Source organism: Aulonocara stuartgranti (genome assembly GCF_965226115.1).
Source record: "Aulonocara stuartgranti genome assembly, chromosome: 14".
NCBI lineage: Eukaryota > Metazoa > Chordata > Actinopteri > Cichliformes > Cichlidae > Aulonocara > Aulonocara stuartgranti.
In genome coordinates, this window is record NC_138950.1 from 121,738 (window position 1) to 137,493 (window position 15,756).

General features: G+C 46.2%; 2 protein-coding genes across 6 annotated transcripts in view; both read left to right on the forward strand.

Moving 5' to 3' along the window:
• nyap2a (neuronal tyrosine-phosphorylated phosphoinositide-3-kinase adaptor 2a) overlaps positions 1-7,213 on the forward strand; it is an 84,828-nt gene extending 77,615 nt beyond the window's left edge. For both annotated transcript variants that reach the window (XM_082502158.1, XM_082502159.1), the window contains one exon: positions 3,893-7,213. In XM_082502158.1, the coding sequence (XP_082358284.1) occupies positions 3,893-4,114 (222 nt within the window). In that variant the 3' untranslated portion in view covers positions 4,115-7,213. The remainder of the gene's footprint in view (positions 1-3,892) is intronic.
• A 2,529-nt stretch (positions 7,214-9,742) lies between these two features.
• On the forward strand, positions 9,743-15,326 carry LOC309688081 (uncharacterized protein). 4 transcript variants are annotated; one of them, XM_082503507.1, is made up of 6 exons: positions 9,743-10,555; positions 11,600-11,786; positions 11,876-12,159; positions 12,247-12,316; positions 12,565-13,330; positions 13,989-15,326. In XM_082503507.1, the coding sequence occupies exons 1-6, from the start codon at positions 10,508-10,510 to the stop codon at positions 14,782-14,784; spliced, it is 2,151 nt and encodes a 716-aa protein (XP_082359633.1). In that variant the 5' UTR covers positions 9,743-10,507; the 3' UTR covers positions 14,785-15,326. The 4 variants fall into 4 exon arrangements, with proteins under 4 accessions (XP_082359633.1, XP_082359632.1, XP_082359634.1 ...); XM_082503506.1 differs by having other exon boundaries at positions 9,744-10,618; XM_082503508.1 differs by having other exon boundaries at positions 10,516-10,707.
• Positions 15,327-15,756: the final 430 nt, after the last annotated feature.

Here is a 15,756-nt window from a genome sequence, read left to right on the forward strand (position 1 = left end):
CATCATAAGATAAGATAAGATAAGATAGAACTTTATTAATCCCTCGGGTGGGTTCCTCTGGGAAATTCGACTTCCAAAAAGCACAGCAACGACAGAAGTTACAGTTACAGAATTGTTATATATATATATATATACACACACACACACACACACACACACACACACACACATATATAAATACAGAGACAAATATAAATAAAATATACAAAGGGGATAAATAGAATAAATAGGAATAAAAAATAAAAATACAAGTGAATTGCACATTTCAAGTATTGAGTCTATTGCACTGTTGACTATTTACAAAAAGTATTGCACAAGGTATTGCACAGTGAGGTGAAGAGGCACTACAGCTTAGTTGTTCCCCCCTCCTTTGTCCTCCTGTTTCCCCTCCCTCTCCCCTCCAGAGAGGAGTTAAACAGTCTGATGGCGTGTGGGACAAAGGAGTTTTTAAGTCTGTTAGTTCTTGTCTTTGGGAGAAGCAACCTGTCACTGAACAGACTCTTCTGGTTGTTTATGGCCATGTGCAGAGGATGCCCAGCATTGTCCATAATGTCCATCAGTTTCTTTAGTGTCCTTTTCTCTGCCACTGTCACCAGAGTGTCCAGCTTCATGCCGACCACAGAGCTAGCCCTCCTGATCAGTTTCTCCAGCCTGGATGAGTCCCTCTTTGCTGTGCTGCTCCCCCAGCACACCACAGCATAGAAAAGTACTCCAGCAACCACCGACTGGTAAAACATCCTCAGGAGCTTCCTGCAGATGTTAAAAGACCTCAGCCTCCTGAGGAAGTACAGTCGGCTTTGGGCTTTTTTATACAGGTGCTCTGTGTTGCATGACCAGTCCAGTTTATTGTCCACCCACAGCCCGAGGTACTTGTACTTGTTGACCACCTCCACCTCCTCCCCCTCTATCTGAACCGGCAGTGGACCTGCTCTAGACCTCCCGAAGTCCACAACCAGTTCCTTAGTCTTTGAGGTGTTGAGTTGCAGGTGGTTTGTGTGACTCCATGCGACAAAGTTCCTCACCAGACTTCTGTACTCCTCTTCCTGATCATCCCAGATACACCCCATGATGGCCGTGTCATCTGCAAACTTCTGAATATGGCATAATTCAGAGTTGTAGCAGAAGTCAGAGGTGTACAGGGTGAAGAGAAGAGGGGACAGCACAGTTCCCTGTGGTGCTCCTGTGCTGCTGACCACAGTGTCAGACGTGATGTCCTTCAGCCTGACGTACTGTGGTCTGTCGGTGAGGTAGTCGGAGATCCAAGCCACCAGGCAGGGGTCCACCTCCATCCTGTTCAGTTTTTCCTGAAGCATACAGGGCTGGATGGTATTAAAGGCACTGGAAAAGTCAAGAAACAGGATCCTGACCGTGCCTTTTCCCCCATCCAGGTGTGAGTGGGCTCTGTGTAGGAGGTACAGGATGGCATCCTCCACTCCGACACCCGCCTTGTATGCAAACTGTAGTGGGTCCTGGGCATGTTGTACCTGTGGTCGGAGGAGGTTGAGGAAGAGCCGCTCTAGAGTCTTCATAAGATGTGATGGGAATCCCCCCGCATTAAAAGAGAAGTGCATTTCATTAATGCCAAAAAGGGAAACACAGCATTTTGATAATGAAATAAGGCACAACTGGAACATATAATGAAATATAAAACAGTGAACAGGCCTGTAGGGATCAGTCCATGTAGGTTCTCAGTTATCCAGTAGGAAATTAAGACACTTATATCCAAATTTCCTAATCCTTCAGAGGCACTTAGTGTGTCTCAGAAGGATAACAGAAAACCAGACTGGGCTCAGTTAAATCACAATTTACACCAGTAATGAGGGAAACAGATACAGCCATGAAAAAAATTACTAAAATCAGGGCTTAAAGGGGCTGCTTAGGCTAACGCCATGTTTTCAGATCACCTCGGATTGCCCAGAACTCTCGCTGAGTAGGTGCTAAAAAAGTACCAGTACGTAATGGGACATAAGGTGTACGTAAGGTACTAGTACATAATGGAAAACCCTGAAAACTGAGTCAATCTGCGCCGAGCTGACCCAAGTAGGCACTAATCAGAAAAGTGCTTTTAGATTCTATTCTTACATACCTGCTTCATGCCCTGGAGGACGGGGCTGTGGCCCCCCACACCCTCTAGCAGATCATTACATGAAGGAACCTTTTAAAAACAAGCGCGTCCATGCTCACAGGTGTACACACGGGTGATCACACCCACAAACTACACCCTTTTTGCTCCTACCTCAAAGCACACTGTGTTCTGTTGATCTTATGTGCTGCACAATAATGTTTAATATTTAGTATTTACTGTCATATTCCCATATATCATTGTGATGTTGTTTATTCTATTACTCTTGTTCTCTTCTGCTTGTTTTCTTTTTTCTTTCTCAGCAGGTGATCCAGGTGATTGATATATGCATTTTCTTTCTTTTTTTTTCTTTTTCTGCTCATTCTGTTGGTTTTTGGTTTTTGCCCTTCTCCCCCGTCCCTCTTCTCAGCTGTTTCTCTTTCCCTCTTTCTTTCTCCCCTTCTTTCCCCCAGTCAAGTCTGTCCCGTATTCAGTAAGTGAAAATAAAATAAACAATAAAAGGTGAATCAAATGGACCATTACGGCAAGGCTGGGATGGTCAATAAAGTAAATCCGTTGGGCATCTTTCTTTGCCTTTAGACAACAATTCTGATGGCAAAAGAGCCAAACGGGACAGGCAAAAAAAAAAAAAAAAAAAAAAAAGATTCTATTCTTACATTTAAAAACCATATGAAATACTACAGAGCTCATTGTAAACACATTAGGAAACTGATGAAGCATCTAACCCTTTGTTCAAAGCAATGTCAATTCACGACGGTCACAGGCAAACAAGACTCATCAGGTCACTCCACAAACAGGCTGGACAGAAAATCATATCATTATTGTTTACAACACGATAAGTTATGTTTTGGTAATAGAGTTATGTATTAAGAGATACAGTTAGCATACAAGCTTATACATAATACTGTGTGTGTGTGTGTGTGTGTGTGTGTGTGTGTGTGTGTGTGTGTGTTTTGCTGACTCATTTTAAATGTATCTTACTGTTCAAAAAAAAGTACTACACTTTTACAAAGTATAAAATTTTAAATAAATAATCAAACAAATAAATAGACCTGGTCCAGCCCTAACACAAGGAAAGTTTGAAGCCTAATCTTGAAAGTAGAGATAGTGTCTGTCTCCTGAATCCAAACTGGAAGCTGGTTCCACAGAAGAGGGGCCTGAAAACTGAAGGCTCTGCCTCCCATTCTACTTTTAAATACTCTAGGAACAACAAGTAGGCCTGCAGAGCGAGAGCGAAGTGCTCTAATAGGGTGATATGGTACTACAAGGTCATTAAGATAAGATGGGGCCTGATTATTTAAGACTTTAAAACTGACCAGCACATTTATAACATCAAAAGACGGCCTTGTGCTGCTACAGACATTAGTAAATCTAACCCTGGATGTTATATTATATTTCACAGAAAAGTCAGTGAAATATAAGGTTGAAATTAAACCTTATATTTCACTGACTTTTCTGGTATAAATTACCTCCAGAAAACAATGTTGTAGGGAAGTTAGACGGAGGTTTTGTAGTCCATCTTCTGCAAACTGTAGTGTGAGCACTTCAGACATCCAATGTCACATCATGGAGGAAAAACAAACGTGAGGTCATTCCTGTCCTCAGCATCATCTCTTTTCCTTGACCTCAGTGACATTTTTATCTAGGTCAAAGAAAGCAGGTTAGGAATAGGAATGTGACGGTGAACCTGCAGGGCGTCCACAGCCAGCAGTTGTGTGAAACATCACAGTAACGTTGTGTGTCTCAGTGTAGTTTGCAGTGAGAAGGGAGGTATGGGTCTGTTGATGTCGAGCTGTTCTTTGTGTCCAGATGCCATGGCTATGTGGCGACGCCACCATGATGGAGATGATTGAGAAAAAGAGAGTTTTATGTCGAGAGATCAAAGCTCGTCAGCGGCCAGATAAGAATCTGTGCAAACAGGACAGTATGCCCATCTTGCCCAGCTGGAAGAGGAAGCAGCCACCGCCATACTCGGCCTCGCCCACTGCCGCTGGCCATGCTGCCACCGTGTTCTGGGACACCGCCATCTGAAAGACAAATACTCGCGCCATGAAACACCCAGAACAGTGTTGTGTAAAACGGAGAAACACAGCAATGATGATCATGATGAGGTTCCACCGTGCACTGAATGCTTGAATGTGATGAAAGATGCTTTTCCTTCCTTGTTTCACGAGAGCAAGAGCAGAGCCACTGCTGAAAGTCATCTGACTAAACTTCTTTCTTCCCTTCTGAGCATCTTACTTTTTTACATGAATTCAAGTTATACTGAATCTAATAGTCATGAAAGAGCAAACGTTCTTCAGTTACATACAAAAACTAACAGGTGGACCTGCTCCTCCGTGTGGTATGTTTGTCATTTAAAGAAAGAACATACCACAGTAAAGCTGCAGATGTCCTGATGTGTGCAGGTCCGTTCACCATCAGAAGAATAATCAGAGAAATCGGTCAATCTGTGCAGAGGGCAGTAATGTTCACACAGAGCCCTCTAGGAAGGAAGTTTCACCTCCAGGAAAAGGCACTGTCCAAATCAGCGTCTTCACAGAGAAAAGGGGTGTGGTTTCCCAGTGATCTAGATATTGATTAGCCAATCTGTTTCCTTGCATGGGTTAAGCAGGAAGTTGCCCCTGAGGTTACCTGATAAGCAGCTCCCCCCCCCCACACACACACAAACTCTCACACACACACTCATGCGGGTGTTCTCCTGCCATCCAATCAGAGTCTAGAAGGGCGTGGTCATTCGGGTGTAGCAGAGCTTTCTGTCGTCTTTCTACTCGTTATTTTTCTATCTGTAAAAGACTGATGTTTTTTTTTAAGTCTGACAGTTGTGTAGCAGAAAAAAGTCATTTATAAAGTAACAAAAAGGCTGAAAATGTTGCTTAATCGTGTTTTTATATTTAAAAAATTAAAGGCTTGCTCATCTGTGTGTGAAAGAATGACGTGACCGTGTTTTATATGGAAAACACTTTTATTCAGATGAGAAAGGCTATTTTGAAAAGAGAATATTTTGACAGGTTGTTTGTTCGTCTGCTCTCATCAGCTGCCCCGACTGTCAACAACAGGGAGAGACAGCTTTGTCAGGGTCAAAGGTCACTCCTTTGGGGGCAGTAGATGATGATGACGGTCTGCAGAAAGCTTTCACTTGATGAATGCAGTTTATTGATCATTGGTGAATGAGCTGATTGATTATCATGATGTCAAATCAAAGCACTGAAGCAAAGCATTATGGGATATCAGATAAATGTAAATCAGCCTCAAGCCACGTGGCATCTGACTACAGACAAGATGGAGGACAGGAAATCATGTGACATCAGCAGCACCCGGCATTTGAAGTCACAGCAACCTCGCTCTTGTGTAACAGAGGAGCATCGCAGCCGGGGTTATAATGGAGTCATGTGACGTCTCCACCTCAGCTGATTCTACAAACATCAAAGTTTGACAGGAATTATGAGGCCTGTTCCTCCTCATCGTGCACGCCCCGCCTACTCGGCCACGTGTAAACGACCGCACGTGTCTTCCAATTCTGAGGTCACGTGACTTCCTGTCTGCCACAGACGTTGACCATCTTGTCCACAGATGTTCTCGAAGCCATGGGGAGATTTCATATTTGGATATGCACACAAACTCTCACACTCGCTGTGATCAACGCAGAGTGTGATCATGTCATCTATAGCGTCCTTGTTAACGATTTGATGCTTTTTGTTCCTGTAATCAACCAAGTGCACTTCAGTTTGTAAAAGTCGATATTAAAATAAAACTTTATTAACTTGTCCTGAGAAATTTTAAGATTAATCAATGAACAGGATCAGTGTCTGTGAAACATAAGACTGATCGTTCCCTCAGACTGTCAGAGAAATGTTTAAATCATTGTTCCCACCGCGCTCGGTGTCACTGAACGTTACACAGCAGAACCACAGCAGAGTGCAGGACAGATTCTACTGCGATCCCATGATGCTGAACGCAGCTGTGCAGCCAGGTAACAACGTGATGATGATGATGATGATGATGATGTCCATTCCCACAAAGACTTCCTGAGCTTGCTCAGTTTGTCTTCCTCCTTTCCTCTGTGCCAGAGCGTGAGCAGCCGTAGCACAGGCCGGTCAGAGAGAGGGACCAACATGTAATCAGTACATCATTACTGTATCACTGAAAGATGACGGTACTGTATGTAAGGTAATTACATACATGTAATGTCATGTTGACCACTGCACTGAGGGAACAGTCACATGACCTGAGAGTGTCACATGACTCCTCCATGCAACACGAAAAACTAAAATATTTTATTCTTCAAACGACACCTGGCTTAAGGCTCGGGATGATGATGTAAAGGTCAGTCACATAAAAATCAGGTCATTTTGTCCACATGATGGCGCTGTTTCACTCTCATTCGTGTACTTCACCTGTGGGCAGGTGTCCCTGTGACTGAGCGGAGTGCTGGCACTGAATCAGGGTCCTGCTCCAGAAAGCAGCTTCAGTTAAACTCTGAGTCCGTTACTGTGGCAACAGACTCTGTGAACTTCACCTTTTCACTGGCAGGTGTTCTCTCTGACTCCGCCCTGAGTCCTGCAGCCCAACCATTTAACTAACCTTCCATTTCGTAGAATAGCTGTCAGAGATCAGAGTGAAGTTCGTACAAACACTTATTTTTCACTGTAACCTCTGACCTTAACACATTCTCAGTGGGTATGCCAGACAGCAGGGAGTCCACAGCACTGACTCTGCAGGATGGATCCAAATTGGATCAGGAGCACAGATTCAGAGCGGATCAGACCGAGGTTCGGCTCTGTTTTGGAACTGTGTTCCCGATTTAAACGTCTCCTCCTGAAATGTTTGAACCGTGTCTGAGCGGCATGCAGACAGCTCTATAACAGATGCTGTGGGCAAACTTGCTCCAATTGTTGGATTTAAGGTCAAAGGTCACATCAGGATTCAGCTGATCTAAATCAAACTTTATTCAGTCTGTGACGATGACAGAGTGCTCTTTGTTGACTCTTTGCCCTGGTCTGTCAGGCTGAACATACTCAGAGCTGATTGGACCAGCTCGAATCTTCTGGAACAGGAAGTTCAGGGTTTGCTGAAGCCGCTTCCTGGATCAGGGTCCAGGTGAACGAGTTCAGAGTCTGTGTTTATTTTTATTGACTGTTGTGACACTGTGATGAAAATAAATCAGATTTTTAATGAACACACTTTTGCCATTTTTATCATTAAACTGGAGTCAAATAGTTTAGTACTGTGGATTCAGATTCATGGTTTTACTGGGTCAAAGCAAAGAATGCTGAGTAAAACGTTAGTGACTGTCTGTTTTCAGACATAAGTTTTCACTTAAACTGTGATTCTGATTTTAAATAAACTTAGCAAGAATACGTCCAGCGTGTTACAGACAGAAATATATCTCCCTCTGGAATCCAGCAGAATTTTATTACTCTGTTGGGGAGGTCGCCTGGTTCCAGCACCACAACACCAGCTCACCTTAAATGCAAATAAGAAAAAATACAGCATCAGCAATAAAAAGGTGATTATTAAATCATGTCCAGGAATTAAAGTGCTTCCTCTTTTTCTCTCAGCTGCTCCCTTTACAGGTTGCCACAATGGATCATCCTCATCTTTCTCACCAACCCTCTGCATGTTCTCTTTCACTACATCCATGAACCCTCTCTGAGGTCTTCTTCCTCCCTTCTGCCTGAACTCATCCATTCTCCACATCCTGTCAGCTCTGTCTCTGCCAATCGATACAAGTTCTCATCTCGTTGGTGTCCAGCCTCACATACAGCTCACTTTAAGCCTTTTAGTTCTCCTTTGAAATCTCTCTTATCTGCACACCTAGCCTCTTAGTACTCCTGCCTACTTTCTTAATCTCCCTTTCTCATTTTTCATTTGATAACCTCTTCCTTTGAATACTTTCCAAAATCGCACTGGGGTGGCTGTAGCTCAGGTGGCAGAGCAGGTCAGCCACAAATCAGAAGGTCGGTGGTTCGATCCCAGGCTACCTTCTGGCTGCATGCCAAGTATCCTTGGGCAAGATACCAACCCCATGTTTGCCTACTGGTGGTGGTCAGAGGGCCCGGTGGCGCCAGTGTCCGGCAGCCTCGCCTCTGTCAGTGCGCCCCAGGGCAGCTGTGGCTACAATGTAGCTGCCATCACCAGTGTGTGAATGTGTGCGTGTGAATGACTGAATGTAGTGTGAAGCACTTTGGGGTCCTTAGGGACTAGAAAAGCGCTATACAAATGCAGGCCATTTACCTGATATGGGGGCAAAGATGGAGGAAGCTATGGATGTGTTGCACAGAAACATATCATTATTCTGGAGACATGTGAAAGAAGAGATTTAGCGTCGACTCAGCTGTCGGTAAGAGCGGTAGGTTCCACTTTGCAGACGTGCTGCTGTGGGAGGACTGGGAGGAGGCTGTGGCCTCACACTGAACAAGCGAGGCGAGCTGGGAAACGGTTGGAGACGATCTGAGGTGATGACAGATGAACAATTTTGTTCAAAAAAATTATTACTGGGCCAATAGAGCTCTATTAAACGTCACCTGTCACTGAGCTAGTCCTAGGTTTTTCGGTACTTAACTCCTATGTTAAACTTAAAAATGTTGTTCGGCTCATTAAACATTCAGGGTTGAGCGACACATCAGGATGTCACATTTTGGACTGACCAATGGGGAGACAGGTTTTGTTTTTCAGCATTTGCCACATTCACTCATTTCGCTTCACTGTGATTTAGACTGCAGCTCATTACCAGTTAAACTCTCAGATTTCCATAAGCAGGTGCCTCTTTAATGGAAATGAATATACAAACATAACTTTACTCCTCACAGTACAACAACAGGTACATCGACTGGGTAAATAGTCTGTGGATGAATGGAGATCCATTTTACAGATGAGGAGGATGTGACTTGTTACCTGTAAGAAGTTCAACATCAGATACGCTGACGGAACTATAAAAGTGTCCCTTTGAGATCAAAGATAAAGAAGATATTGTGCTCTCTAAGGTCTCCTCTGGACTGACACAGCTCCGCAGAGCAGGAATTGACTTTTGTGACACAAACAAGGCGATCGGAGCTATTTTGTCCTAACCCTGTTATATTCTTAAAGAATTTAAGAACGAGAAGATTAGGGTTATACAAAGAAAATATATTTCTCTTCCCCTTTCACCTAAAGTAAAAAAAGTAAACATCAAAATAATAAATACGATTTTTATAAGATTGAAATTTAATCTGAATACATGTGTATTCTGTGAAAACGACACTGAAAGCCTGCATCACGTGTTTTTTCACTGTGAATGGGTTCAAGCTTTTTGGAACGGCACGTGGCGCTGCATGCAGTCCAGGGCGACTCAATCGTCGGGATAGTTATTGACAATAAAATCTGCATTCTGTTTTCAGGACAGTGCTGTTATGAGGGATATCTTTTTATCCATAAATGTAGATGCTGTGAAGCTTAACTGTGTATGAAAAGATGGCTGAATGAAAAACTCCCGACTGCTCTTTCTACTTTTCTTCTTTTGACATACAGTAAAGGACTTTTTCTCTTCGCACTTTGTGTTGACCTTTGTTACACTGTAACAGTTTTTTCTTTTTTATAATCTTTCAGGCTCAACCTTGTGGACATGTTTCTTTAATCATTGTTGGACTGATGTTCATAAATACATTTCAGTTCAGTTCAGTTCAGTTCAGTTCATTTTTATTTCAAACATTTCAAACATGTGCCTTCACAATCATTACAAAATATCATTCCATTATTTGTTTGAAAAGGAGTAGGCTGAAGTATTTACTTATTTGTCCCTACCCCCTCAAGTTTTACCTCTCATTCATTTAATTTTTTTTTTTGTCTTAAATTAAACAAACAACATATGAAACATATAAACATATGAAGTAAAACAAAACATAACATACATAAATCAAAAACAAGAAATTAGCAAGCCCCACCACAGTATAGTTTCTTTCATATGAAAAATACAGAATGTGTATATTTGCAGATACACAAGTTATGGAAAAACAACAAACCAAAACAAAACAAAAAAAAGTATGATAACATCGTTTTTTGGATAAATTCCACCTGACGTTTTAAAATGTACGTCTTTTATGTCAGGATGAATTGGAAATGATTTTTTTTTTTTCATTTTCTCATTTTTCTGGTGACGTCTCCGCAGACGCTCTGGGTGCGCACGCTCAGTTAATTTGTTGAGCGCTTCACCTTTCCTCCAGCAGGTGGCGGTCCTACCACGAAGGAGAAGAAGAGAGATTCGCCTTCTGACCCGGAAGTAACCATCGCGTCAGACCGCCATGTTGGTAGCAAAGAGAGCGAGGAATCATCCCGCGGAGAGCGTATTCGTCTGACCTCTGACCCGGGCCGGCTGACCCGAACCCTCCTCGGTCGGTTCGTCCTCCGAAAACGTGTGCGCGCGGACCGGCATGGGACAAAGACAACATGGCAGCCCTGAGCACGTTCTCTTCGCAGGTGGAGCTGATCATGGAGGTAGCCGTGGGGAGCGCTGTGCACGAGTTGGGGAGGGAGGGCGCGCGAGCGGAGCACGGCCAGGTGAGGAGCTCAGGTGAAGATTATGTGAGAGCAAAATCCGCCGTCACTTCCGGTTTCGCGTTAAAAACATGCTACAGAAGGGATGAAAGGTAAAAAAAAAACAACACGTTTTGGCCCCGCCCACTGACACGCAGGAGACGCCTGGAGGCAGGTGTTTGATCTTTGACCCAGGTATATGCAGCTCTGAAGTGCGCATGCCTTCAGGTTTGTCCAGAAGTGTGGTGCGCGCGCATGGTTTAGCTGTAACTGCTCACATGACCAAAGTTTACGTAAACAGATCTGTTCGCAGCCTCATCTTCACCTGCCGCAGGTGGTATGACGTCATCATCCTCTACTTAACCTAAACAGAAGCTTAAGGTTAACCAGCATCAACAGAGGAGAAAACAGCAGCACCTAAACCTTAAAGGTGCAGCCTCGCTAACCACCCTCATTAGAAATGAGGCCAAGCATCACGGTGCCATCTGTAAACAGCTGGGGCTGCAGTCACTGGGCTCAGCGCACAGCTTTGGGGGGAACCTGTGTTTAGGAAGGCCTGTCATTGTGCATGCACCAACTGTCCACGGAATAAAAAGATAAATAAAAGCAGAGAAAATCTGTGAATGACATCGTCACATGACTGAGCGTGCAGGTGATTGTGAAGAGCTGTGGAAACGGCGTCCTCGGTGAAGCGGTTCCAAGTCAGGCTGGATGGTTTCGGTGTTTGTCTCAGCACTGTCGGTGTTCGTGCCACAGGCCAACAGTCAGTCAGGCATTCGCACTGAAAACATGCTGCATGTCATGGAGAAAACTCGCTGTGAGCATCAGTCAGTCTCCAAGAGAGTCAGCATGTTGTGACTTGAAGGTGAACTCCTCAGGTGGATGTGGGCGGGGCCTGTCTACAGGTTGCGTAATCAGAAATTAGTTACGCTCGGGTCCTCAGATCAGATGTTTTACCTGTTCCACCTGTGCATCTATCATGTCACCCATGCGTCTGTGCTGCAGGCTCACCTGTCCATCGTGCTGGGGGGCGTGGCCAGAGAGGCAGTCCGTAAAATCTGCAGAGTCTTCAGGGAGCTGTATGCAAGCGTAGAGGTGGAAAATGAAGCTCTCAGGGCAGAACTGAGTTGCCTCGAAAACACACCCGGCGCTTCGAGGATGGCCAAATCGGCGGTGAAGTTCAGCCCGGCAGGTGAGACCCAGGGTCAAAGGTCGAACAGTCATTCAGCTCAAAAGCCCGGGTTAAAGTCTCACAGGAAACTCATTTGGTTTCTCCTGCAGATGCACCCACCCTGTCTCTGGATGTCCAATCAGCTGCTGCCACTGCTGCTGTGGCTGTGGTCATCCTCAGCCCGCCGGTGCACGCACCAGTCACAGGCCAAAACAATCTGACCGCACTGCAGAATGGTGCTGTGAGTGTTTTGGACATGACGCACTTCTCTGCAGATCCTCAGGTGTCACGTGATATGATCCAGCCTGCAGATGTGACATCACTTCCTGACTGTGAGGATCAGCCGGCCGCTGAGCTTCCAGGTGATGAAACCCATGAAGAGCAGTGTGACGCTGTGAGTGATGACAGCTGCTTCAAACTGGTTGATTGACTGGTTGATGGTTCTGTATGTGGTGACCAATAATACCATTGCGTTTTCCAGGCAGCAGAGACGAAGTCTGAACCTGCAGAACAGAAACATGATGATCAGCAGGTGCCCGGGGGTCCGACAGGTGAGAGCTCTGCCTCCCATCTACTTTTAAATACTGTGCGAACCACAGGTGAGCCTGTGGTGTGAGAGCGATGTGCTCTAATGGCGTGATACGCTACATTAAGATGAGATGGGGCCTGATTATTCAAGACCTAGTACGTGAGGATCTTGATGATGTCGTCCTTCAGAACAGCTGATGGTCCATTAATCAGTCGCTTCTGTTTGTCAAACCTGCAGCGTCTCTGACTTCCTGTCTGTCTTACTGTTCAGGTGTGAGCGAGGAGCAGCAGAAGGAGCAGGAGAGGAGGCGGAGGAGGGAGCTGTACAAGGAGAAGAGGTTTTTCTGCGAGCTGTGTGACAAAGGCTTCCATCAGAAGCACCAGCTGCTGAAGCACGCCGCGTGCCACCTGAAGCCGTTCCCCTGCAGCTCCTGCGACAAAGGTTTCTACAAAGCGCAGACGCTGCAGCGCCACCTGCTCGCCCACCGTCTCCGCGAGGCGCAGGAGAGCGACCCAGACAAGCTGTTGCGCTGTGACCAATGCGACAGGAAGTTCAGGCTGCCACGTCAGCTTCGAGCGCACCAGGCCTGTCACCGGCTTGAGAAAACGCCACTCAAGTGCTACGCATGTGACCGCACCTTTACCTCCAGTGGGGCACTGCGATACCACGAGGTGTCGCACGCCAAAGTCAAGCCCTTCATGTGCGACGTCTGCGGAAAGAGCTTTACGCGCAAGAAGAGCCTGCGGGAGCACCAGACCGTGCACACCGGGGCACGGCCGTACTCCTGCCAGACCTGCGCCAAGAGCTTCTCCACCGCCAGCAACCTGCGCGTGCACAAAAGGTCGCACTCCGAGGAACGCCCGTACAAGTGCGACAAGTGCGACAAGGCATTCAAGTGCCGGATGGGGCTGCTGCAGCACCGTGTGGTCCACTCGGGAGAGAAACCCTTTACTTGTCCCACCTGTGGCCTGAGCTTCGGCCTCAAATACAACTTCCAGAGACACCTGAGGCTACACAGCGGGGAGAAGCCCTTCAGGTACGAGGCCCCGAACGATAACGTATATTTTCTGGGTCTCAGCGAGTCTGTTTCGGTATTTGACAGAAATCTCTGCTTTTTATTGGCTCAACACACAACATCTGACAAAAAAACACACCTGAACGATCCAGGGTCACATACACGCGCTGCTCCAGGGCGCACTCTGACCCTCGGGCGAAACGCTCGCCTGTGTCTCTTAACGCACCTGAGTGAGGTGTACAGGTGAACAGCATCAGCGCGGTCCTTAGCAGGAAGACTAGACTTATGCGACTGCAGGTGAACTGATTAAATAAGGTGATCGTGGATTTTATGAGTGCTTCAATGTAACGTCAAACATGAAGCAGAGGGGGGTTGTTTGCTGACATCCACCAGTGAACCGCCAACAGAGCGCGGCACGGCGCTGCAGGCAGACACGAGAAATACCAGCGTCAGCTTTCCTGTTCATTCGGTTCAGTTCAGGTTTATTTATATGGGCCAACTTCGCAGTGATTAACACTGCACAGTAAAAGCCCTACAGCACTACAGACGGCCCTGAGCACTCGGTGAACACTGCTTTGTGTTGTGTGCTGATCACTCAAAACATCAAGATCGTGTTGATTTCTGTGAGTTGCGTCTTCTTTAACCTCTGACCCTTCCTCACCTGTCCTTCCTTCCTCAGGTGTGATCAGTGTGGCGAAGGCTTCACGGGGACCTGGGCTCTGAAGACTCACATGCTTGTTCACGGCGTGGCAAAGCCGTTCATGTGCGACCTGTGCGGAAAGACGTTCTTCTACAACTGCCAGCTGCAGAAGCACCAGCAGCTGGTTCACGGCAGCGGTGGCGATCGGGGAAAGTCCGGCGGGGAGGCGGGCAGGCGGCGGTCCACCGGAGTCAAACCGTTCAGTTGTAAAGTCTGTCCAAAGAGCTTCAGCAGCAGCAGCTCGCTGCGCACGCACGAGAAGAGCCACGCCCAAAACAAAGAGTTCACCTGCGACACATGTGGGAAAGCCTTCCACCTGCGTCACCTGTACCTGTACCACCTGAGGCAGCACAGCGGCGACCGGCCACACGTCTGCGCTGTCTGTCACAAAGGCTTCCTGCTGGCATCGCAGCTGAAGCAGCACGAGCTTCTGCACACAGGTGTCAAACCTCACCGCTGCGAGCACTGCGGCAAAGAGTTCAGGACGCCTCAGAACTACCACCGCCACCTGCTGGTGCACACCGGCGAGAAGCCGTACGAGTGCGCTGTGTGTGGCCGGAAGTTCCGCCAGTCCAACCAGCTGAAGTCTCACATGCAGATCCACACCGGTGTCAAGCTGTACTCGTGCGAACGCTGTGGGCGGGGCTTCTCCGACTCACGCCAGCTCAAGAAACACCGCTGTGGAGACAGCGAGCACGACTCGCGCGATTCTGCCAGCAAGCACAGGAAGCAGACGGACGCGTTCCCATGGACGCACGAATTCACGGCACAGTGACACAGAAACAGGCCAGTGGGAAAACCCAGACAATTCCCGCTGAGTCCACCCCCCGCGACTGTGTCCGGCACATCAACATCAAATTGTGTTTAGGGAGTGTGTCCATCCACCTCTTGAAGCCGGCATTGATTGGCTGGTTTGTTCCTTTGGCGTTTCTGTTTTTTTTATCCCCTGTTAAAGTCAGCGACACAGAAAATGTTTGATCTCTGCTGCAAAACCACCTCGCACACTCCCCTGATGCCCCCGCATGTCTCGGGTTGAAATCTAAAACAAAGGTAAAGAGTAGCTGGGCCCTGACAGCATCTCCAGCCTTAGGAGGTAAAATGACAACTCTTCTAAATGGACTTTGACTCTCACCTGGCGTCTCACCTGGTCGTGGTGATTTAAATTCAGCTGCCAAAATCAAACAGACCTTGACCTCAGTCAGTGACAGAAGAGGAATCAGATGAAAGCAGCTCTAATAAACATTTAGTTTCTGTTTCATCTGTGAAAAAATGACTTTGCTGTGTTTCAGTGTGTAGAATAAAACTCCTTTGACTGACGAGCTTTTATTGGATGTGCTGCTCCAGCTTCAAAATGATTTTTCTGCCCTCGATGAACGTGAAGTAATAATTCAGATTAAAAGGCAGCTGCAATGTGTCAAAGGTAATGTCTACCAATCAAATACATTTTATCCATTAAATTCAACGTGCAGACTTATGTAGCTAAAGCTAAAAATTACATGTGATTAGTTGAAGTCACATTGAGTGTACGAGCAGAGTCTTCATCCAGGAAGTAGGTTCAAATCAGACAGCTGCACTGATATTAAGCACATACGTGATTAATATCAGTGCAGCTCTTATGCAACGATTCTCTATAGCAACAGGTAAGTAAAGAGCGGAGCTCCCATTTAAATCCATGAACGTGATGTTGATCTACAAACATCAGAAGAGAGACCAGCTTTAATCAGACATTTATCTAGCTTTCATTTTC